Source organism: Haliaeetus albicilla, chromosome 18 (genome assembly GCF_947461875.1).
Source record: "Haliaeetus albicilla chromosome 18, bHalAlb1.1, whole genome shotgun sequence".
Taxonomy (NCBI): Eukaryota; Metazoa; Chordata; class Aves; order Accipitriformes; family Accipitridae; genus Haliaeetus; species Haliaeetus albicilla.
Genome location: NC_091500.1, coordinates 30,795,686 through 30,820,705, shown reverse-complemented (window position 1 = coordinate 30,820,705; position 25,020 = coordinate 30,795,686). Strand labels below are relative to the sequence as shown.

The window sequence follows — 25,020 nt, the reverse complement described above, 5'->3', positions numbered from 1 at the left end:
CCTTCACTGTCAAGTCCAACTCTTGCAGCTGGCAGCCAAAAGATAAAGTTGATTTTTTTTTTTTTCTTTTAATCATCACTCTCCTCTTTGTTCAGTGATCAGATCAATTTCTGGATCCCACCTGGAAAACAGCCACAGTGTCTTGTATTTGCTGTGTACCCCTTGGCTACTTAGTGTGTCAGGTGGCTCACTATCCTCTGCCAGCATGGTGAGAAGCAGTAACATCAGCCTTGAAAACAGAAAGGGGGATATAGATAGCAGCCCTGCTTTTTGCCTTCCTCCCAAGGAGGTTTGCCAGGAACTGGAATGCTTTGGGTCTGATTAGTAAAGTTTGAGGATCTGCTTTGCCAGCCCAGGTCAGCTCAGGAATGGTAAGCTAGACTGGGGAATACCTTGCGCTTTCAGCCAGCTTTTTAATCTTTGTGCTTATGCTTCTAACTGGTGCAGGCATGGCACAAGAGAAGTGTGCCAGCAAGAGGATAAGAGCTATTTCTAATGTGCATTTTTCCTGAGCCTGGTTGCCACCTCTGTATCTGCAGGTGTCTCCTACCTGATGTGGTATTTCATTATGGATGAGTTCAGGTGGAAGGAATTCTGTTTGGGGTTCTTTGAAAGAATTAGGACATGTGTCAGTGGGAACTGTGCCAGGGTTTTCTTCTGAGCCATGGAAGGGTTAACAGAAGTTCCTGTTCAATGCTGTCCTATTGCATCTTGACACTGTAGAAAGTAGGTGGATAATTCCTTGCTAGCTTTTCAGGAAACCCCTGTGGTGGACAGCCCTCATTAATTGTTGCTGGGAAACTGCTTTGACGTCATGGGAGCAGTTCCCTGGTCTTCAGATGAATACAGGAATAGCTCATGATGGGGAAGGGAAAACCGGTGTGAAATGGAGAAGGGAACTCTGACGGGGAGATTCTCATCTGAGATTTATCTTTTCTTTCTCCCAGCATTCTGCCTAGGGACCCTCAGAGGAACTGTCCACAAAAATTTACAGCATTATATTTGGACCAAACGTAAGCCCTTCCTTCTCAAGAACTGTTGATATTGATGGCTTCTGTGATTCTTTCACTTTTTTAACTATTGGCTGGTTGTTTGTTTTTTTTTTTCTCCCCCAGATTTTGTAAACAAGGGGTGAGAGGGTTCTTGCTTGGCTTCACTGCAGCTCCCAAAATAAAAAAAGAACAACAGCATCACTGTTTTGGTTAGTTTGTTTTTAACATCAAACAAATAATATCCCCTTAGACTAACAGAAGGAAGAGCAGACGGACTGAAGATGGCTGCTATTGCTGTGAACTTCAGGCTAAGAGAACTTCTAAGGCTGAGACTGTTTAAACCCACTGTCTTTAGTATCAATCGAATTTTCTTTCTTTGCAAATCCTCTTGTGCTGTTTGTGCAGTAGGCTCCTTTCTCCCAGTGTTGTCCTATCTGTCCAACCTGTCAGCTTCTGGGAGGTATGCAGAGCTGTGGGCGTCTAATAACTGTATAAGGAATTCTCTGCGTCTCCTTTTCCATGCTTGCAAAATAGGTGTAAGCAAAGTTTACCCATCCAGTTCAAAGTGCTTAAGAGATTTTTGTACCCAGAAGTGCTGTAGAGCAGCAACGAATGTACTGGGTTGCTGATTGAGTCTGGTGTTTCCAGCTAGGGCACTAGAGGGCTTGAAATGCAAGTAAACTGTCTAGCAAAGAGCTGATATCAAGGTGCCTCAGTGGTGGGAGGAATGAGGCACCGCTGTCGATGTTGAGCAGGCACTGCAAACAGAGCTCCATTCTCCTTTTCTTGTCAGGTCACTTGAACATAAAAGCAATTCCAGTGCACGGTGCCGTAACAGTCAATAATGGATGCATTATTTTAAACTGATTTTTTTAACAATTTGTCATGGTTGCTCACTTGTATCTTCATGTGATAACTCCCTCCACACATCGTTTTCTCCTCTCGATGCATACAAAAAGGAAACATGCATCAAAAGTCAAGGAATAAGCCTAGTCGGGGTGGGGAGGAGGCTTTCAGTGGGGTCGGGGGATCTTTACAGCCTCTGGCTTTGGTGCTGAACTGAATTATCTTCCCCAGGAGATCTCCAGCATGCCTGAATCCAATGATTGCCGCCTTTCTGTGCCGTCAGCATTTCACAGCAGAAATGAGGTGGGAGTTCTGGTCTTGCATAGCATATAGGCTGCTTTTGGAGTAAAAAGAAAGGACCTGAATATGCAGGCAATCAAGCTGGATTCTCTGAGCACATCGGTCAGCTCTACATTGAAGTTTCCTGTCAGGCATATGGCAACTCTTCCTGCTGCTGCTACACCCAATCAGCAATTTTCATGTACAGGGAAAAAACCCAACGCACTCTTCCTCTGCCGTTTTGCTTTTTTCCTTTGGTTGTGAGCCCCGAGTCCCTCAGCTGACTCAGTGATGGCAGCTGACTGGATTGTGCAGTGGACATTGCCATCTTTGTATTCCTGGCAAATGAACAGAATCTGTGTTAATTCACTGACATAATTTCTCCCCTCCTTGTTGGTTCATGTGGCAAGGATTTTTCCAAGCATTACACCTTGGGGATGGCAGGGTATGCTGGGATACCCTCTTAACTGTAGTAGGGAATCAATCCTTCCTTGGTTTGATACTTGCTCCCATTCTGAAGGATCAGGGCTCTGTTATGAGTGGAATTTATCTCCTTTGCTACTGAAATTCAGCCACCTCTGACATGAAAGCTAGCAATTTAAGCTGCACAAAAAGAACAGTGTGGCCTTTGGGGCAAGAAGCAAAGACCTGTGTTGAGTGGGAACATCTGGAATCTGGAGGGGGGAAAGAAATTAATTGTTCTGCTTTGAATGTTTCTATCCTGAGACAAGTGCAAAGGGTTCTACTGTGAGCTTTTCCTTCCACAAGAAGCTGGATCTCAACACAACAGACACCAGATTAAAAACTGCAGAATCCCCTGCAGAGCGCGTGGAGGCATTGGGTAGGTGGCTGGACACGTTCATGTTTCGGACGTGGTTCAACTGCATCTTTTGTTTTCTTCCATCGCAGGGAAGAACAAATATCTCCTCCAGTCCTAAAAGGACTTAGGCCTTCCATGTGCTGCCCAGGGCACTGCATTGCTTACCTTACAAGATCTGATGAAGTTTCTGTCTTAGGCCCAGATGTTGTTCTTCCCATCCTGTATGAGGGCCTTGTTTTCATGTTGACGATGAAAAGAAAAGCAACCATGACTTAAGTTAAAGTGGCATTTTCCTGATTGTTTGGTGCAATGGAACTTGTGTGGTGGAACCCTTCTTCTGCCTGGAGCTCATCTGTGTGGCAGGCAATTACCTCTGCTGTGTACTGCCTTCACAGTAGCTGCTCTGCCTCATGTGTTTTCATTTAAGCGGTGCTTTTTGTTTTATCTTCTGCTGAAATACTCATTTTCAGTGAAAACTACTCCATTGTGTCTAGGCAAGATGTGTTGTTTTAATAGCAGCTCTCAGGCTGCAATAATGTAGATGTTTACCCATCCCCAGAGTGCTGTGGTCCCAAAGGCTTTGGCAAGGGAGGCCCTGCTGCATTCTTACTGGTTCCATGCCTTCCTAGGGACTGTGGTGCTGCCTGTTATTTTGATGAACTAAGATCCCTAGATAGAGTAGGTAATTCACAAAAGTGAGGGAAGTGAACCTGCCCTGGGGAGGTGGCAGCCTGCTCATGAGAATGCCATTTGTCAAACGTGCAATGAGTCTTCAGCGTTGACGCATCCTTCCTGAGGCAGTGCTGGAAAGCCCCTGGTACTACAGTGTGTGTCCTGTTTACTGCCTTCCAAGGAGCCAGCCTCGGCTGTGACAGCAGCATTCTGGATAGAAACCCTGAGTTGCATCCAGGTGGAAATGGCAGGCTATTAAAGTTTGGCTTTTCAAAGCCCACACGCAAAGCATGCTGTACCTTTTTGATTCTCTCTTTCCTGATATGCCAACGCACCTTTATTGTTCTGGCACATTTGATTCCTGTGTATCACATGAAGATGATTTTGGCAGTCCTGGCACCAGTTGTGTCACACTCTTGGAGTACAGTAATAGCAAGTTGACACCTATCCTGATTTTAGTGCTTGCACTGATTGAGGGAGGTAACAAAATAACTGATTCCCCGTGGCCCCGAAGTTATCCTGTGGTTTGAGATGTTCTACATAATTAAATCCGTGCACATACTGCATAACTGAGAACTACTGCCATGGTGATAATTCAGATGTTTCCCATAATGCACCTACTGGCTGTTGTGCCATTCAACAGGGCTGACTGCACCTGTACTAGTGAACAGCCTTTTTAAAGGTATTTGAAATGAAGAGGAGCTCTAGGATTACATCTCTTCTCCAGGCTCCAATTCCTACATTCAGCCAGAGACTCAGAGGCGAACAAACCATGGCCACCACAGCTAGGCTGTTGCAGACACTGGCCTCTTCCTAGGGGTTACGGTTGCTGGAACAGGCCCGGTAGCCCCTGAGCTTAAGCCTCTCAAAACGAAGTGGGCAGTGGCTCTGCTGAGGTGCAGAGATGGGTCTCCCTGAAGGGGATTGTCTTGTAGCAGCCCTGCCTTAGAGCACAGATGTTATGTGACCAGCCAGGAGAGCCATTAGCACCTTAAGCTGCTGCAGCCATTTGCTCAGCAAATGTGAAGTACAGCTTGATATGGGGGCTTTCCTCAGCTGTGGATGAAGGCAATTTAACTAGTGTTGTCTTACCCTCCTTGGAATTACTTGGGAGGGACATGTTGGAGACCTCCTGATATTCTGCAGAATTAACTTAGAGGGCTTCTATCTCACTGGCATTTCCCATCTCCTTGTTCATATAAGGTTATTTCCCCCCTTTCCACCTGAAGTCAAACCCTTCCATCTGCATCATAATTTCACCTCTTTGATGTAATGTGGGGGTGGAGATTAAGATTTAAAGCAATGACTAAGCACTGGGGGCCTATACACTGTGCAATCAAATCTGGCCTCCTGTTGCTTGGGGATTTTTTTTGCTAGGTTTTGTAGGAACTGTATGGTAGTGAGAAATTAAATCCCTCACTTCAATTGATAATAAAAAAAGCAATGGAGAGAATTTGGGAGAGGTTGCTTCATTGGCTGAGACAGTTGCAGTTTATGAGCATTCCTGAGTAAGGTTTCAGGGCTTTCTCACTGAACCAGGTGCTCGTTCTAGCTAGAGCTGTTACCTCTGACAGGGAGCTGTTTTCTCCAACAGGAGGGAAAGGGGGTGTGCTCAAAAGGCTCTTTACCTGTTTGTTTTCAAGCTGAGGCTGCAGACTTTTTATGGGGTGCTGGGGATGCCCCAGTCAGCAGTGTTGGTGCAGGCAGCTTACATTTTGCAGAGCGGACTGGGAGCCCAAATGGAGCCTAGGAGGGAGATGCTTCAGGAGCTATGTGGCCTTTGTTGGTCCTACTAGCAAAGCCTTTCATTACAGCCTCTTGTTGCATCTGGTAGGTGTACTTTAATACAGCAAAAATTTTACCATCTGCTGTGCCCTGGCAGAACAGGAGAAGACAAAAGCCTCTGAAGATCCTTCGGTGCAGAGAGGGAGCACTGTGCTGCCTGACTTAGTAGAAACGAGGAGGCTTTAATGCCTTGAATTTGCAGCACCCTCTCCACCCTGCCGCCTCCACTTTTTCCTGTGAAAACCTTTTTCTACAGCAGACGCTGTGCTCGGGAAGGGGAGTGAGGAGGGGGAATCTAAATCACCCCTCAAACTTGTCTCGTTGCTCCTAGTGATAGAGCCTGTTGCCATGGAGCTGTGATTCCAATTGGTTGACCTGGAAGCCAATGAGCAAATTGTTCATGAGAGCATCATCATTTAACCTTGCAGGAGGTACTTACTCAGTGATATATGATGCTAATACTAAAGCCTTACACAGAGGGGTGCAGTGAAACGCTCAGATGCTGGAAAAAGGCCACTGCTTTCCATCTTCCCTCTTGCAGGCTAGTTTGTTGGTTTTAATTACCAGTTGCACCAGCAAACCACCCTTGGGCTGGGCCAGCTCTTCCTGCACAGTTCTCCTCCCAGTGCTCAGAACTGCCTTTGATTGTCCATCGGAGCAATGTAGTGGGGACTGTCCTGCCCGCCAGTGAATCACCAGCCTCAGGATGTTTATTTCTGAGCCCTCAGAGCACTCTGCTTAGCATGTGATTGGATGTGCTTTGTTTCTAAGTGTGCTTTCTTTATGTTTTATAACCAGCCCGAGGATGGAGAAAGCCACTGTTGTTATGGCTATGTCAGGGTTTCTTCTTGGCAGCAAGACTCTGCAGCCTTGTCTGTAGTGAAAACTCTGTTCCATTAACATTGATGACCTGGGCTGAGTCTGGTAAGATTTCTGCTCTGCCCTGTTGAATGCCTTCTGGAGTGAGTCTCGGAAAGCTAAAAAATAATTCATTAATAACCAAGGGAGGAGATGGAGGGGAGTGAGTCAAGATTCTTGTCTTTGAAGCAAATTGTGAAGCCTGCTCAAGAAGGCTGTAAGCATGCAAACTTGCTCCTCTGGTCATGGGTTGGACAAGGGACTGAGCCCACTCGCACTTGTTTCCTTTCCCCCTGAAAACTGAGAGGTAGCTTAGCTCTCTTGCATTGTGGGACAAGCTACCTCAGATACCTCTATCCTATTGCAACACAGGAGCATGCATGTAGGCAGCTACAGCCAAGCAGCCATATGTCTTCTTTGCACCCTCATTTAGCTCAAAGGAGTGTGTCTGTACTCTGAGAAACAGGGCCAGGAAGAGAGTGTATTTAGCAGTAGGCTTCCTGCTTTTCCCAGATTTGCTGCTGGATCCATCCTAACTGTAAATGGAGAAGTTTCTTGCTTTTATTCCCTGCCTAACCAGGACCGGCTGCGGCCTGCATTGTCACGGCTTGGCAGCTGCAAATTGCATGTAGCAAAAGGCAGCAGAGGTGGAATTCAGTGTTCGCCTTCAGGATGAAGAGGAGGATGTAAATCTGTCCTGGCTACCCCTTCACCTGGCCCTTGGCCAGCACACACAAAGTGTTCACACTGTCACTGCCCTGACTGGCCTGTTTACTTTGCCAGCCTCCAGACCCAAACTAAAAAATCAATGGCAGCTCACCCACCTTCTGTTGCTCCATTTTTCTGTCTTCTGACACAGATTTTGTGGCTTCCCTAATGTTGCATCTATGTAATCTTTTCATTTCCCTGACAAGGCACAGCTCAGTCCCACCCACCCCACCAAGTCCTCTGAACTTCCACTTTCTCTGCAAGCCGCTGTCTGTCACAGCAGATCATGTCTGCCACCCCCTTGCTGCATCCCACGTCTGTCCTGGGGGAGCAGGGCTGATTCATTCATACAGAAGGGAAACCTCCTCTCAAAAGCATTGCTATTGAGAAGCACTAACAGTGCACATACCTTCTTTGAATTTTGTGTGCAGGGAAATATCCTGGAGGACCGCTGTCAGGGATGGAAGCTTTATCAGGAGGGGGCAGCCTACAAAGGTCAATTCAGTGGCTCTGAGTTGTCTTTTGTGGAAAAGGAGAGGGAAAACTCATGATAATCCCCTTGTTCTGATGCCAAAGTTACATTGCAGTATGATGAGGAAAGATCCTGTTACCCTTCTCGAATTTGACTGAGGTGCTTAGCTTGAGGGTAAAAACTTGTTATAGTGTAGCTGTTGCAAAGAGAATGCGCTGTACAAAACCTGCTCCCTTATTTTAGCGAAGAAATTCCCCCTTTAGGTAAGTGTCGCATGTGCAGTTCAGGTACCTCCTTATGCCTCCCCTCCCCAAATCTGCTACAGGTCCTCCTGGCTTGTTTACCAGCCAGGCCCCTGGCTTGCACATGAGGCTGGAGCAGTTGCCTACAGCATGGAACATTTTGGGGAGGCGGGAGGCAGAGTTTACCAGCTTCACCCCCTGCACAATCCAGACTCCCACTAAGGAGGCTGGCATGCAAATCAAGCAAGTACTTTCTTTTCCTTTTCTGACCTAGTTCCTGTCGAAGGCATCGCAGCAGAGCACGACTCCCTCATGTGGGGACTCACCACCCCATGCAGTATGCTTGCTATAAACCTGAGAGCTTGATTGCAGTTCCTATTGGCAGGTGCTGGATACTCAGCCTGCTGGGATGAAGAACGGACCCTTGCAGCTGAAGGATAGATGCCTCAGGGATTCCCGAGGGAAGCTGCTTCCTGCAGGGGTGCTCCAGGAGGTGCCTGTCAATGGGATCATCTGTGGTGCTGCACGCTGTCCCATGGGACTGTGCCAGGAAGGGGTAGGGAGCAGCCAACTGATCCATGCAGTGTAAAGATCTGCACTGATCAGCATTCAGAATAGCAGATTGAGGTGCTCTCGCCCTCTCCTCCACCTGGTTTTTGAGACCACATACATGCTTGGAAATCGTTAGCAGCCGGAAGGGAGAGGTGTTTGCTCAACAGCAGACTGCTCTCTGATTCTTTTTCTGTAACAAGCTATCGATGGCAGCTGTTTTCTGATAGGAGCCACCAGTTTGGTTGTGGGACAGGCTGCTTGGTACAGTGTGACAATGCTGGGCTGAAGGAGCCTCGCTCAGCACTGCAGCGGGGATGGCATGTTTGTTCAGTGTTGCTCCTTAGGTGAGAAGAGAGCCTTCTGGCCCCTGGTGTTCTCATCTTAACACTTTCAGGTGTGCTACCTGCTTCCCAGGTGTGGGAAGTTGCTTATGGAATTAACAGTGGCTTTCTTATAACCTTCCTGCTCTAGAATGAATGCATGTGAACAGTGGCTGAGATCTTCCAGCAGTTCTCTCTAGTGAGAAATACCGTATTTTCATACAGTGCTGGGACGTGTCTGCTTGCCTGTATCAAACCGTAGCATCCACAGTCACTCTGCTATGGACACATGTGTGTGCCTTGAAACATACTGGTTCCTATGCATAAACCATACAGTACAGCCCTGTCAGCTTAATCCTTGCCAGCTTTTTTTTGCTTTCCCTGCATCCTTTTTCTGTGGATTTTCTGGAGTCAATGGTGGTATTTCTCACACAACCTTAAGGTGCTGCTTACTCAGCAAGGCCTTGGGTTAAGTAACTTTTTCCTTTCCTGGGTCTCCTATCTGTGACTCTGAACTGACAGCAGCAAGTCTTACTGCTGGGGGAAAGCTCATCATAAGTCTAGAACGGGTGATGATAGGTGTGAAGGAAAGCTAAGGTGACTGCAGCTTCCTCCTTTTGTCAGTAAGCATCCTGTTCCATCCTCTCGCGTGGATCCAGTGCGGTGCTGGCATCTCCGAGGCACAGTTGCTACGTGGTGCTGTGGTTTGTCTGGCTGCAGCCCTGCCACAGGGGGTTTCCCGTAACAGACAGCATTTTCCATTCACAACAGGGCATACATCCTGGATGTCTTAATAGTTTTGTTACAAATCCCTGTAAGAATCCATGAGCTAGAAGCAGTTGATTGCGCGCTCTCACTTTCTGTATCGGGAACTGATTCCAGTAGCTGCAATAAGAGTCAAATACATGTTTTATCTTCAGTAGCCCCACAAATTAAAGGGGAATGAGGTTAAATTAGTTAATGGAATATTAGCAGTTCCCATGCAGAGCCAAGAGTTGATAAATGTCTGAGATCTGACTCTTCCTCAGACATGTTCTGCCAAAGTAATTAATAAAACAAGTTGTTAAATATCAGCTGTGTTTTCCAGTGCCCAGACCTTTTGCCTGAGCCTCTCACAAATTTGGGCTTCCCCTTTTCTTTTTTTGGAAACTTGTCTCAATGGGCCTACCTTTTATGCTGCCTTTATCCAGCCTCCTCATTCTATCATCAGGACAAACATTGGGTTCTGCGCAGGCAGTGTCTCTGCAAACATGTTTCTTGGTACCAGAATCCCTCTGCAGTCCTATGTAAGCTGGTTTAGCCCTTGCTCAAGCTCAGAGGCCTGCTTTGAGTTAGCTGAGAGGGCTGACATTTCACTTCTAGGCAATCGGTTTGGAATTAACAATTTGATGAATGGATATGTGACATGTTCATTGCTCTTGTTTAAGACTGTCAGCAGACTGAGGCACATGTTGCTGCCCTGTCTAGATTCTGCTCTAATTCAGAGGTGGTTTCAGGGGTTCTGTGGGCTGCCTGTGTTCTTGCTAATCAAAAGAAAGCAATTAAATGCAACTTTGTCAGGAAGCATTATTTTTTTTATCTTAATCTGTAATTTGACTGGTATCGTTTGACTCCCACTTTTCCTGAAGTATCTAACCATAGGCAGCTAGAGAGAAGATACCAGGGGTTACCTTATTTCACAGGAAGAAGCGGAGCAATGTCTTGGGTGCGAGGCTGTTTTCTCACTGAAGATTTGACTGATTGCAAGAAGGACTGGGCTGGGATTTGGGGAAAATATGCACATTTTTTGTTGTTGTTTGTTCTGGGGCAGAGCACGCCTCCTCTGGTTGGTTGAGTTTATTTCACCTACTGAATTCCTTGCCTCTGGATGTTTGCTAGCATTAGGACTACCCTCAGTCTCTCCCTTGCATCAAAGCAGTTAGAGGGCAGAGTGCCTGCACTGGGGACCTCTGTATATCTCAGAGGCTTTGTTCAGCCCTGCTAGTGTCTCCAGAGTCCTGGTGAGAATCATGGAGCTCCTGCAAGGTCCCCTCGAGCCAGGTGCTGCAAGGGGCTGCATCCAAGGGGATGAGTGGGTGGGCTGTCATTGGAGTGCTTGGTTTGGGGTCTTTGTACACAAGATGAGTTACAAGGAAGTTACAACCTATATGTGCAAGAGTTTGTGTTCCAGATAGAAACTCTCTCCACCCTGACTCCCTTCTACCCATTCTGTCACTTCTTCTGGCAGGTGCTTATTGCTACATTGTAGGGCTCTGAAGATGTCAAACAGCAACACAGCACAGGAGTCTCTGGAAATAATGAAGGAGTCTGAAAAAAAGGTGGTTGAGGAATCTGTGAACAAAACCAAATATGTATCCAGGTCACCAAGCAAGGAGGAGGTGGAGAAGGATGGGGGGGAGGAGGTCAGCGTGCGCCAGGAATCTCAGGTAAGCAGGCAGACAAGTAGATAGGCCCTTCTGCCAGCTTGCGGAGCTGGGCCTTCTCCTTCTACTTGGCAAACACAAGCTATTTGCTATCCCTTCTGAGAGGGGCCTAAGCCTGTGCTAGCACCTCCCAAGGGGATACCATGCCGTACAGACTGTGTTGTTCACAGGCTGCTCTCTTTCTCTTTAGCTGAATCTGTTCCGCTCAGAGTGGAATAATTTAAATATTCTTTGAGCCTGGGAGAAAATGAGACTGGTGTACTCCTGGGGGCACTTGTGCTCAGTCCCCAGGTTCTAGTCCCATGGCTGTTACCTCCCTTTTATTCTTTTCTTTGACCTAAAGATCAGTTAATGACTTAATGTGAAGTGAAGGCATCCCAGGGAAAGCTTGGTTTCAAGAACGGTGCTTGGCCATTGCTTTGCTGCTGTTAAAAATGCCCAAATAGGAAGCGAATGTTTTGGGATTTCACTTCAGCAAGGAAAAAAAAAAAAATCCACGCAAGCATCATTTGAAGGGTGCTGGGACTCATCCCTGCTGCTCTGCTCTCCTGTCACATGTGCTTTTGGCTTAGTGTTGAGCTTGAAGAAATGCCCACCCTCAACAACCTGCTGAATGCTTCTGCATTTAAAGCTGCTGGCTGGCACCAGATTTGTTGCAGCACTGCGTGGGCAGATACCAGTGTTGCTCAGAAAGAGCCTGACTTTGGTCACTTTATAATGTGGAATGGGGAAAGATTTCTTAGAAGGTAGGGATAACAGATGACTCAGTGTCTCTTAAATCAGAGCAGCAGTGTGTCTCTCTCATGATCCACTGTATTAGAACCCCCTTGTGTCCCAGGAATGGTAGAAGACTTCTAGTTTTCTCACTTAGAAGTGTGTCATGCACCTCTACGTGTATACCGTGCAATCCCACAGTTGTGCTGGTTCTGTCAGAAACAGAGGAACTAGGTCTAATCCATGTGAAGTTTTTTAAGCAGTTTTTGCCCACCTGGGGCCTGACAGGGCAGCCCTCCAGGTCTTCCTATTTGCACATGCTTCCATTACTGTCAGGTAGAGATTTTTTTCAGAGTCATTTTACACACCCAGTGTCGTGCTGCCTTGCATAGCAAATACCATTTACAGTGTACACATTCAGATTAAGCTTCTTGCCTTCTCTTTCCTTTCTCCACAGAGGCGAACTTCGAGTCATGGACATGCCAGAAAAAGAGCCAAGGTATGACCTCTTCTGATGTCCCGTTGTTCTTTTGGCCATTCTGAGCTGAGTCGTGATCCCAACCATAGGATGGTACTCTCAGGTCTTTCCTGTCTCCAGAAGCAACATGCAGTGCATGATGGTTCAGGGCAGTAACTTTCTATGCACTGGAGCATGAGTGCTCCTTTTTAACACGCACTTATCCATGAAGGAACTGTTTGCTGTTATTAACTGCCACACCTGTCCTCTCCCCAGAGCCCAAAATGCCAGAAATGAAATTCAGAGGTGTCACTGGAGGGACAGGGCAGTGCACTGGCCTGTTACACCCTCCAGTTAAAAGCCAGGTTTAAGTATAACTGCCTGGTTTCACATAAGACCCTTTTTCTTCAGGGAATACCACGTTTGCTCCCGTAACGATGGCACATGCATGTTAGTGAATCCAAAAATTTTGCTAGTAATAAGCACCAGGACGCCACTGTTCTAGAACATTGCTTGTAGGCAAAATCTTGGGGTAAAAATGCAGCCATTGTGTGATTTATTTTATTTTATTTTATTTTATTTTATTTTATTTTATTTTATTTTTTCCCCCTACTGAAGCACCTTATCAAAAGTGGCCAAGAATTTTCCAGGCTTGGCAGTTACAGAAACATAACATAATTCAGGAGTCCATCTAGTCCAGCTAGAATTCATTTAGTCCAGCCTCCTACTCAAAACAGGGTCAGCTGTGACGTCTGACTAGGTTGCTCAGGGCTTGATTTTAAAACTGTGATTGAGATGGCGAGGGTGTTGTGTGTCCCCCCCTGCTTTTTTTTTTGTATCTTTCACAAAAGTTCAAACCCAAATGAAGACAGATTCTGCTCTGAGGCATGGAAGAGAGGGGAGATTAGTTAAATTTGTAACAGGGGTTCTGCCTGGGTTTTTTTCTGATGAAAGTAATGAATGAAACAAATGTGCTGCTTATGGTTCTGTTTGGTCTTAAAAGCCAGGACTGTGCAGTACCCAAACAGGCTGTCATTCCCATTCCTGCCCTGCCTGTACCTAGGGCACTTCAGGCCTTTCTCCATATTGTTGATCCTGCCTGGGATCTCATGTGACTGGTTGATATATTTTTTCCTATTGGTTACCCAAGTAAGTCAACTTGCCAAGAGTCCTGAAAGTGCAGGTTTTATTTTAAGCGTTTTTCTCTAAGCACTGCTACATTACCCAAAATGATGAAAGTCATCAGCTCAGACAGGCAAGATGTAAATGGGATGACAGCCTTTTAATTAGGAACAGTAACAATCTTCACATCTTAAAAAACAATAAAATAGTTGGTTTCAGCTATATCCTTTGTTAATGGTTTTAATTCTTGCCAGGTGAGGAGGGGAGGGGCTGGAATTGCTCTTGCTGAAGAGGTCAAAGAGCGCATGAATTAAGGCAGCTAACTTTCTCACCTAAAATTTGGTTTGTTCAAATCCTAATCAAAGACTGAAGGAAGAAAATAACTGATTTGTTCTAGGACTCCAAGCCTTTGTATATTCCTGTTTGCTGCAAGAAGCTTGTTTGGTAGTCCTCCTTTTTAGCAGTTTAATTAACAATAACTGCATGAGTGGCTTGGTAACGCAGCAGCATGAACTTAAGTATGTGCGTTTTGGCTGAGGTGTCTTAACTATACTCTTTCTTTTCCTTCTCCAGTCTAATTCAAAGCTTAAACTGGTCAGGAGTTTGGCTGTATGTGAAGAATCGTCTAGCCCTTTTGTAGATGGGCTGCTGGAGTCCCAGGTAGGCCTAGAATGAGTCGAGCTGTGGAGTGTGGAAGCCCAGAAAATCCACATCTTGCTAGAACTGATGTCCTGTCCTGGGCTTGTGGGTCTGAGTGCCAAGAATTTCCCACAAGAGGCTGCTTTTGAAGGAAGCTGTTATATGAGCACCGCTCGTATGTGTACAGTCACAACCCTTCTCTTATGAGGAATCATCTGCATCAACTCACTGGGCACCCCCAACTACTTAAGTTGTGCAGGCTTAATGCCCCCGAAAATGGAACGGCACTTCGTGTTCACAAAGCCCTTGGGGTTTTGGCCATGGGAAGGAAGTTTTTATGCAAGCCCTTTTCTTGCAGCTCAGGCTGCAGTGACTGAAAGCAGCCAGCTCACAGAGAAGTGATATGCACTGCTCTGCAGAGATGATCCCCATCTGTGGTCACTGTGGGCAGTGACAGAGAAGCTGAATCTTGAAGGTGGGCAGCAGTCAGGGAGGCGCTGAGAACCTGTCTGCCCTGGCGAGAGCACATGGGTTGAGCTTTCTCTGCCCACACAAGCTTTAGAAGCACAGGATGGTGCAGTGTGCGGAGATCTGAGCTGGCTCACTGTAGATCAGGTTGTGGCTAGCTATAGCCCATCTTTGTCGAGCTGACGTAGTACCGCACCATGTAGAGTCACCAGCTTAGGTCTGTGGTGCTAAATCAGAGACTGCTGTGCTACTTTCCATTGACAAGGACAAACTTGGCCTATGCTAGGGCTGAGTGCTGCCCAGACCACCCCACCCTTGTGGTGAATGGGGTATTTGGCCTCTAAGCCTTCCTTGTGTTGAGACCCCCAGCTCCAGAGGCTGGTCTCCTGTCTTATGGTTGGTTCACTTAGAACTGTAGGGTCACTAGGAGGACTTTTAAAGCAACCATAAACACACATCGTGGTGCCACAGAACTGTACTAGTGTAAAGGCAGAAGGATGGGGAAGGATCAGCTGGCACAAAGGGTGGTGGTTTTATAGTCCATTTTAACTTGAATCTGAGCAGCACATCATCTGACATTGCCTTTGACAATCTCACTGGTGTTTAACATTTCTTCACATGGAGCAGGGGGAATCCTCAGGCCATGCTGGGCAGTTGCAACTCAAGAGAGGACGTGAAAAGAAACATCAGAAGGCCCCATGTGGCACAGGGACCACTCATCACACCACATATGCTTTTTGCTGTGTATTCTGTTTTCTCTTCATGCCCTTTCTCTTTCCAGGTTAGATGGTAGAGTCTTACTGAAACAGTGCAGGACCTACCTCACCTTAGGCACTCCTGAGTCCAAAATGTAGTAGCATTTTATCAGCTTCAAATAGGGAAGCATGTTACTTAGATTCTGAGGTGATCTAGGCAAGGGAGGTTTTCAACAGTGACAAATGTTGTTGAGAGCCCCCTCAGAGCCTGCTGAAGGCTTCTTGTTGTGAGGAGGGTGGGGAGAGAGACTGCTTTGTCTGTTCTGAGAATGGGGCTTCTTATGAAATGTCTCAGATCTGCGACCTGAATCTCCTGCCTTTCTGTGACGCCTTTCTCAGTTGCCAACAGCTCCAGCCATGGCAGTGATTCCAGGGAGTGTGCAAGTGACTCAGACCAGCCTGGTTTGTTTTGTTCCAGGACATCATTCAGTTGCACGTTAGCTGCCCCTCTGACAAGGAAGAGGAAAAGTCCACAAAAGATGGGGCTGAGAAAGAAGAAAAAGACAAGAATAAAGAAAAGGCACCAAGGAAAATGCTGTCTCGAGGTCAGGTGCTCATTTGAACAGGGCAGGTCCTTTCTTACTCGCTTTGAGGATTCTGCTGGCCAGTGGTACAGTTGCTGGAAGCAGAGTGGTTATCTCTGCTGATGACTGTACAGGAACGTGTCGTTTTCATGACATCCTTTCTGAGCAAAGTATGGAGAGGGAGGGGGGAGGGTTTCTCTAGATTATTGGCATGCGCCCCAACAGACTTGCAGGCTTCCTGCATAGTTTATAGTGATCTGGTGGCTTTTTAAATGTGCAGATGCAAACCCAATAAGATCCACTGTATAGACTTTTGCTTTCAGTTTAGATTTGATTTTATAAAACCTGCTACAGGTGGCAAGATGTGAGGTTGCAAGGAGGTGAGCTAAGTTTCTGCTGTATGATCCTGCGTGTATGATTTTGGGGCATAGAAATGGCTAAAAAGATACACATTTAATCTAGTGAGCAAATTGCACCTGAAATCCTTGTACAGATGGCAACTCTGCACTGGTGCAGATTGAGTTTCACTTACTGTTTTTTCTGCGATTACTTTTAAATTAAAAAGGGTGTGGGGAGAGGGGAAGAGCAGGGCCAGTGGGGCTTTCCAGTTAAATAGCTTGCGGGATCAAAGGTGCAGAAGTTGCTTGCACAAAAGTATGGTATACTATGCTTGCAGGGGCCTCCTGTAACAGTGTGGAATATCCTGAGTGTACTCTGAGTGGCTGGTTTTAGGGGCAAAGTTTCCTTCCATGAACTGATCTGATCTGCCTCTCTCTGGCATCCTCCTAATGGGGCCTTGTGCTCATAGTGCCTTGTATGTAGCGTACTGATCCTCCTGCTGCTCACAGGGGAAAGGGTATACAGTCCCTATTTTACAGATTGAGAAACTTGACCTAGAGGTTGCATTCAGAGCCTGTGCTAGAAACTGGACTTGAGCCCAGGTGATATGGGTCCCAACCTATGCAGTTCTGTAACAAGGTGGGCTTTTTTTCCTCTCTTCCTGTCGTGAGTAGTTGGTGCTGAGAATGAGGCCGAATTTCCTCTGGCAGCAACGTGGGGACATCATCCTCATGCGTGTAGTGAGACACACACCTCTTCCCTTCAGTCTATTCTATCGCAGTGTTTTGTTAATTTGTTCTGCTGCTGTTGTTTCAGATTCCAGCCAGGAATATACAGACTCCACTGGAATAGATTTGCATGAATTTTTAGTAAATACACTGAAAAAAAACCCACGGTAGGTCCCTAGTCAGTAAAACAACATGCTGATGGAGTGAAGGGAGGGAGTACCTGGCGACCGATGCTTCTTTGATTGACTCTTAAACCCATGGTGTTTGTGTGCATGTGTGTATATGTATGTATGTATTCATGTATGTTGGGAGGAGGGGGATACTGCAGCAACTACAGAAAGTACCTGAAAGTGTGTTTTACTTTTTGGAATTCAGAGATCATTACTGGAAGCTGGGGCAGTGTAGAAACAAAAAGCACAACTGTAATTTTATGTACTGCAGTCAATCAAAACATGCAATTGTGTATTATGAAGAGAGAAAGAGGAAAAAAAAAATTGTTTGAATGCAAGCAGGAAGGAATCTTGATTGCTTTAAAACCCTTCTATAAATGATTGTCAAATACCAACCTCTAAAGCAACTGCTGCTGTGTCAGTAATAAATGTAATCAAGCCAAATGCTGGCGTAGAATAACAAAGCTGGAGTCTCTACCAGTGGAGCTTCCAGCAGAGCAGAGATTCAATATTACCAAAAGCCAAGCACTGTTAGCAAAGCAACAACTTTAAACTGAAAAAAAAATCTGGCAATTAATTTACTTTATATGAAAAAATGTGGAGTTTTTTAGTTCATTCCTGTGGAGGATGTGTGAGGCCTGGTTAATAGTGTTGCTTGCTCCAGGTATTTGTGACTTTTCTCTGTTGTGGGGAGGGGGGTACCAAGCAGCGAAAGCTGTGTTTCACTGCTTCTAAAGGTGGCCTTTTCCTTTTTCTTTTCTTGACAGGGATAGAATGATGCTACTAAAGTTAGAACAGGAGATTCTGGAATTTATTAGTGATAACAAGTAAGTGATCATCAAGTTTGTGTCAAGCAAAAGAGGTTTGTAACTTACAGTTTAGGAACTTGGGCACCCGGGGAAGAAGGGAGTGTCTTTTGGACACGCTGGTTAGGAGGCCTGTTCTTTTGTACATCCTCCATCTCCTTTTGTCCACACACAAGGTTTCTGAGTATCATATTGATTGGGTATCAATTGCTTTAACACCCTATCCACTGTGAAGGAGATTAGTGCCATTGTGCTTCTTTTCCTAGCATAAACTGGGGGCGGAGAAACCAGGGGCAGGATTCACATCCCAGAACATGAGGTGGAATATGTGTCTGCAGCAGAGCTTGCAAACTTCTTTATCTAATAGGATCAGAGAAGTCGCAGTATAAGTACTAATTCTGGCTCCTGTTCCTGCTTAGAAACAAATGTGCATTTCTGCACAAGCTGGTCTTGTTTCAGGAAAGGCCTATTCAACTTGAGCTCTTGAATCAGCCCAACTCTGTCTGACAAAGCAGTGTAAGCCCATGCTCATGGTCAGTGTAAGAGGCAGCACTTGAGTCATGACTTAACTGCGTAGAATAGGTGGTATGGTCTGACCTGGGATCTGGTTAAGGCTCCTCTGGCCTTGATCTCTCTTTTGTTGTCAGATTATCATTGTCTGTTTCAAGGCCTTCTAAATTCTAATGCTTTCTTCCCTCTTCTCAGCAATCAGTTTAAGAAGTTCCCTCAGATGACCTCATACCATAGGATGCTGCTGCACCGGGTAGCTGCCTACTTCGGCATGGACCATAACGTTGACCAAACCGGGAAGGCGGTCATAATCAACAAGACCAGTAACACACGAATGTAAGGGGGAGGGAAAGAGAATAACTGGGCTGGCATCCCCTCCCCTTCCTTGCATGGTGCTGCATGACCCCCAGACAAAGAGTCCTGGCATGGTCAAGAGCAGGATGGATTCCACACCACATGTTTTTGCCTCCATAAGAAGGGCAGGTCCCCTCTCTAGAAGAGAAGAATCCCTCGCTTCCAGTCCTAAGCGTATGTATTTGCAAGCCCTTCCTAGCTCTCTTTAGTTCTCAGAGAAGGGGCAGGAGCTCTTGTTGCCATCAGACAGGAGAGATTCAACACAACAAACATCTTTGCACACCCCCTTACTCCCTGCAAGGCAGTGGTTTTATGAAGACAGTTCTATGCCTATTTTTGCCCTTCTAACAAGGGCTGGTTCTTCCTGCAGCCCTGAGCAGAGGTTCTCTGAGCACATCAAAGATGAGAAGAATGCAGAGTTCCCGCAGAGGTTTATCCTAAAACGAGATGATACCAGCATGGACCGAGATGATAATCAGGTAAGGGTGGCAATGGGGTATCTGCATACTTCGTGAAAGTTAAATGCGACTTTTCCAAGATGAGAACAACTCTAAATTTCTCTTGGGTTTCCTGCAGTTACCTTCTTTAATAGAAGCTTCTACCCCACCCAAGCAGCAGCATCTAGATATATCATGAAAACTTTACAAAATATTGTGGAAATGCATGAAGAATTTGTGTGGATTCTGTGGCGGGTACTTTTCTGTACCCTGAATATCGACTGGTGGCTGGGCCAGGCTTTAAGGTGAAGCCTTTTGCTAAGGTTTCCTTGGAAATGCCCCAGAGCTGAGTGTTGCCAAGCATCTCTCCCACCCCTCCCCAGGGCTTGCAGCGAGTCAAGCTGTGAAGTCATCAGGACCTTGCAGTGCTGCTGGAAGGAAACCATCGGCAAAATGAAACACTTTGAGCTCAGCAGCATTGCCAGTCATCGGAGCTAAAAACCCTCCTGAATCTCTGGCTGCCTTCAGGCTGTCACAGGTGGCACCACACCCATAACACAGAGCTAGCCTTGTTCATCTGTGGCTGTTTTCCCAGCCTGTGTCAGACAGAATCTTGAACATCAAAAACAGGGCAAGAGACAGGAGACCTCTTCACCAGGGATCTCATGCTCTTTGCTCTTATAGTTCCCATCTTAACATCGCCCCAGCATACCACTATCCCTTGCGTTGGGTCATGTTTCTGAACTTCAGTCGTCAGGATGGGGATCTGGTCATTGCAGTCGGTATCAGTTTCTGGTTTCCCCATGGTGGTGCTCTGCAGGTGATGCAGCTGCCCACGAAGCACAGAATCCATGACCGAGCAGGAGTTTGCTGTGTTGGCATATGCTCCAAAGAGTGGCCTTTAACTTTTGACCCCTGGGAAAAGACTGTCTTTCAGAAGTACATGGTGATAGTCCTGATCTGTCCCTTCTGAATCAGACAGAGTTCAGGGAGAGTGGTTGTGCTTGATCCAGGAGGTGGAGTGTACTAAGACCTCCAGGATGTTCATCCCTAGACATAGGTGTCCAGAAGGTAGGTTCAAAGGCAGAGGCTGTGTCATTGCATCCAGGCATCACGCACACACTGCATAATCCACATCCACTTACACTGCTACGTAAAAATATCAGGAGCTGACTGCGCCCCCTGCTCCCATTGGCAACTGCTGACCCGCTGAGATGTGTTTGTCCCTTCAGATCAGACTCCCCTTGCAGGATGGGAGAAGGAGCAAATCTATAGAAGAGCGAGAGGAAGAGTATCAGCGGGTCAGGGAGCGGATATTTGCACGAGAGGTAAGCTTGGATGACTCACTTGCCTGGTACCTTCCTGGAACTTTGTGGCAGAAGGTGACCTTGAGTATGCTAAGAGGTCAGATCTTGTCATTGCCTTTTCTACAAATTTCCCAGTGTTCTTGGTATCTACCATTGAATTCCAGCTCCTAACAGAGATGTCTAAGACATTGAGATAAAGGAGACAACCTCCACTCCCCAGTCTGCTCCTTCCCTAAATTGCCTGTTTCAGGGGGCAATAGACGTGTGGGGACTGACAGAGGAGGCAGTTTTGCTCCTTGCTGCCCAGCAAGATTATAAGCTTATGCAGTGGCATTTCTGGGATGACTAGCAAATCGATGAACCTGAAAGGAGCAGCAGCTGTCTCCCCCAGCTTCTCTCCAGTGCTGCAGCTTCAACCTCCTGACCAAGCAGTGCTGCCCTTGGAGTATCAGGCAGGGCTCTCTGCCTTTACGGGATGAATCTGGGCAGTACATTTATTGTCTTTCTTACGAAGTGTCCAGCCTGGTTATTGCTTCCTTGAGATCTCTGCTCCTTATGTGGAACTCCTCTAAGCTGGAGCTGTGTTCCTTGCTCATGTCTGGCTCAGAGAGGCTGCTGTGCTCTGCTGTGTTGCATACAATCTGCCAGCTGGAGGCAGCTCTCCATGCTGTGTCAATGTGGCAAATGATGGAATCGGGGACGATTCCAAGTGCCCGTCTGTCGTGGATCATGTTCAAAGTCCAGCTCCTTGCCTGCTGCTTTTGTGCATCTTGGGGATGACACCTTTCATTTGTCCTAATGGGAATTGCCATGTGCCTGCCCAAGGAGGATGTTAAGGCAGCCACTGTGCTGAGTCCCTAGTCGAGTCACCAGGCTTCAGCTGATGACTCTCCAGCCAGTTGTGATCATGGACTTGTCTTACATGCACAGGCCCAAGCCATCCAGAAAAGTTAGTAAGCAGCTCTGCCTATAGTCCTAGACTAGAACAGGTGCTGTCCCATGTTAGCACAACACTGGGTGGGCATGTACTTACCCTTGCTCTGTGTTCATGGGCTGAGCCAGTGCTTTGCATCTGACTTCCAGAGGCAGGGGTGACTATCACAGAGTGGGCTGGGCTGGCTTTGAGCCCTCTGCCTTTTTTTCGTGGCTCTGATGATTGTGCCTGCATTTAGCAGATAAGGACCCTTGAATGTCTGGCCTTGATTGTTCCATTGACAAAGCTACCATCAAAGCTGACTTAAAACAATGAAGGAGGGAGTTGAGGACTGAGGACTCAGATTTGCAAACTCTTGAGAGATCTCAGGGTCACAGGTATCAGGAAAGGTTCTTAATGGGCCTGGATGGAGAGCCAAATGGGACTGGTGTGCAGAAGGCTCAGCAAGACTCCTGAGCAACCAAGTAACTGGTGCACAATTCAAACTATGTCGGAGTCCCATACTGTTAGTGCTTTGCTCCTCCTTGCTTTGAAATTGCCTGGGCTTGTTGCTTTCAAAGTTACTAAGTCTCCCTTTTCTTTCCTTCCCGTCTCCATGTCTTTTCCATGCTTCCAGAGTGGCCAGAATGGATATCTCACCGACAGCAGGTTAGTACTATTTAGCAGACAATATTTGTATCTCTGGCTTTCTCTGTGAGGACTGCATGACTCTATAATGATGCTTTTTTCTGATGTTAACCGACAGACTCTCCAAAGAAGGCTTTTCTTCTAGTTCTCACAAACGGAGGCAGATTTTTAGGTACCTCTGTGTGACTTACTTTGTACATTGTCCTGCTGAGTAAGTTTGCCCCATGCATGGCTGCTTGTGAAGTTACTGAAGTTGTATTTTTTGCAACATCAATTTCCAAGTCCTTTTTTGCTGATTCATCGATTAAAATGGAGGGGTGGAAGGTGGGAATGGCAGCGAGGAATGGAGAAGCGGAGGATTCCAGCAGTTTTCAAACCATTCCTCCTCTTGTTTCCCAAAACAATAGGAAAGTCCCTGCCCTTACAGTGACAGGATCAGCATCCAGATAGGGTGGGGTTGTCCCTAATCCCTGATTATAAAGGCTGGATTACTTAATGGTGGCAATGAAATGTCTCAGGCTTCCATTTCAACCGGACTATGCTGCAGAGGGCACTGGGAACATGTCTGAGCAGCGTTTTCTTATAAAGTAGTTTTCCTGTGGATGAAAGGGCTGGAAAGATGGAGTTAGCCTGACAAGTCACCTTGCAGAGACCCCTGCTGCAGGAGGCTGCTGAAGGTATGAGGATAAAGAACAGGATGAAAATGGAAAGACCCTCATGCCTGCTGTCCTCTCGTTTAGTAGCCAAGCTCTAGAGATGAAGCATCTTTGTGTATGAACAGGACAGGAGGATCTAAGCAAGCATAGGGAAAGCTTTGCCCCTCTCCTCAGTCCGTCGCATGGCTCAGGCTGTCCTTGGAGAGACACTGTCGTGGAAAATCAAGTGTCCTTAGCACAGTTACAGGGACTGTGTCCTGGAGTCTGCGCATGGCAGTGGTGTTCAAGGCAGGGGGTATAGTTTTCAGATCAGCCATGGAGCTGCAGGAAAACTCGCCCAGGAAGTGGCAAAAAAACCCATTGCTGGTGTGATTGCAGCTTTAGGAGCTGAACTGCAGCTGTGGCTGCGCTAGGAGCTTTTCTGACTGTTGTGCCCGGTCCCTAAAGAGCTTGGTTAACCTGCTGTCTTTGTTTTGTGGTTCCTATAGTGGGGAGAAGGAGGATGTGTGGGCCTTGGGACCATTTTTGAGCACTGAACAGAGATAGACAAGCTCTTGAAGAGATTGGGGTTCCCTCAGCTATGGTGCTGGAGATGATGTCTCTGAACTCCAGAGACTTACCACCCTCAAAGCCTGGCATTCAGAGCAATGCAGCTGTCTGTTTCACTCACTTGGAAGTCCTGTATTAATGCTGCTGAAGCACAAATCTGATTGCAGAGAGCTCTCTGCTGGTGGATGCACTTGGAAACAGGCTGTAGTAAGGTTAATGGAGAGGAAGGCATGGCTGAAGCTGCTAGGGCAGTGCTCTTGGAGAGCAAGGGTGTGGTAGCGGGCCTGGAGTTTGGAGAGCATTCATAGAAAAAGCAGAACCATTATGCTGCTGGGTTAGCAGAAATCAGCTTGAGAGGGGTCTGGGTTCTCGGGGAACCGGAGTTTGCAGCTGGGTCAGAACAGAGGCCATGATGCGCCCCTTCCCCATACACATCCCCAGGAGCAGCCTTCAGAGTTTAGGTTGGAGAGGGCCCAAGAGCTTGACAGTGGTGCCTGTTAGATCAACTGTAATTTTGGGTTTGAGGCTGCATAGTCCAATTTCTTCATCTCTTTAGGGATATAACCATTGTACTGGTTTTCCAAGAGACGTATTTTTTTTGGTTCTCACATGCTCCCAGCAGCCCAGAATATCACCTCAGAAGTTCCTTCCAAGCCTATCTTGTCCCATCCACAACTGCGTGGAGCTGCTGCCAGGCTCAGCCTGCAGCTTTATATGAGCATCTCTTCCAGTGTTGCCTTCCTCACCATTCCTCCCCAGTGAAGGCCCAGGAACCCATTACTGTGCTTATGATCCTTAGCTGGGCTGATAAACCAGGCTTACTGCTTGGGATGTTTTGCTGACTCCATAAAGCCCTGCTGTGCCCAGACCTGTCCCTGGGGCTAAGGGAGGGTGATCAGTGGGAGCACAGCTCTGAGCATAGCAATATCCCAGGATGTAGCTGTTCGAGCATAGCAATATCCCAGGATGCAGCTGTTCCAGCTGGGCAGAAAGCCTTACTAGGGCTGGTATGGAAAGTGGTCTCGCAAGATCTCGATCAGCCTTGTCTCAAGGCCTCTGTTAAAAGCTTCCTGTTCTGAGACAAGGAGGGCTTTAGCAAGGGATCATGCTCTGGCCCTGCTGGCATCTCTTCCAGGCTGGGATCTAGCTAGGGAAAAGGGCCAGGAGCCAGCTGTCAACATACACCAAGGAAGATCAGCAGTGTCTGGGTCTTCACAGTGCATGCCCAAGAAAGCTGTGACCCAGGGTATTTGTTCGCTGTCAGATCCCTGTACAAAGTGCCAACATGCTGTGTCACAGAGCCAGCTGCTGACTGGGCTCACCACCCCGGTGTGCAGGTCCTGCTGCTGCCCCTTTCCGCTGGAGGTGCGGTCTAACTCCTCTGGTCTCTGCAGGGGCAACCGGGACAGTTTGAACCGGGCCTCAGGCAGCCGCCAGAGCAGCACAGAGAGCGAGATAAAGTCGCTGGAGCCTCGGCCATGGAGCAGCACAGATTCAGATGGCTCCATCCGCAACCTGCGACCACCTGTTACCAAAGCCAGCAGCTTCAGTGGCATCTCCATCCTGACACGGGGGGACAGCATCGGGAGTAGCAAAGGCAGCACTGCCAGCAGAACGTCCCGGGCAGGTACTGTACTGTTTCCCCTGCACACCTTCTGCCAAAGGGCACTTAGCAGACAGTCTTTGGGCTGGGGAGCTGGGGTTCATGATGCTCTGGTCAGGGAATCTGGTTAAAATGGGACATGGGTTGGCATCATCTGAATGTGTTCAGTACCTAGGCTGGGATATGCCAGTTCGTTCATCATCTGCTTTTTCAATACTCGCCACCAGATCTTCCTTCCCTCTAGCAGAGTTATCTCAGACAACGGACATTTTTTAGTCCCATACCCTGGAACTCAAGCTGTCAATTTTCTGTTGTTTTCTCTCCCCTGCTGTGCTGCAAGTTACGTGCCATT

At 47.1% G+C, this 25,020-nt stretch overlaps 1 protein-coding gene across 19 annotated transcripts in view; it reads left to right on the top strand.

Moving 5' to 3' along the window:
* The window catches only part of R3HDM2 (R3H domain containing 2), a 60,163-nt gene that overhangs the window by 22,581 nt on the left and 12,562 nt on the right, over positions 1–25,020 (top strand). For 8 of the 19 annotated variants that reach the window (XM_069806493.1, XM_069806495.1, XM_069806494.1 and 5 more), the window contains 12 exons: positions 10,774–10,972; positions 12,141–12,182; positions 13,836–13,922; positions 15,543–15,669; positions 16,804–16,882; positions 17,653–17,712; positions 18,397–18,537; positions 18,926–19,034; positions 20,225–20,320; positions 21,850–21,881; positions 21,979–22,032; positions 24,460–24,692. In XM_069806493.1, coding sequence (XP_069662594.1) covers positions 10,805–10,972; positions 12,141–12,182; positions 13,836–13,922; positions 15,543–15,669; positions 16,804–16,882; positions 17,653–17,712; positions 18,397–18,537; positions 18,926–19,034; positions 20,225–20,320; positions 21,850–21,881; positions 21,979–22,032; positions 24,460–24,692 — 1,228 coding nt within the window. In that variant the 5' untranslated portion in view covers positions 10,774–10,804. Of the gene's footprint in view, positions 1–10,773; positions 10,973–12,140; positions 12,183–13,835; positions 13,923–15,542; positions 15,670–16,803; positions 16,883–17,652; positions 17,713–18,396; positions 18,538–18,925; positions 19,035–20,224; positions 20,321–21,849; positions 21,882–21,978; positions 22,033–24,459; positions 24,693–25,020 lie in introns of those variants that run through there. The other 11 variants (XM_069806496.1, XM_069806488.1, XM_069806486.1 and 8 more) reach the window with 5 other exon arrangements.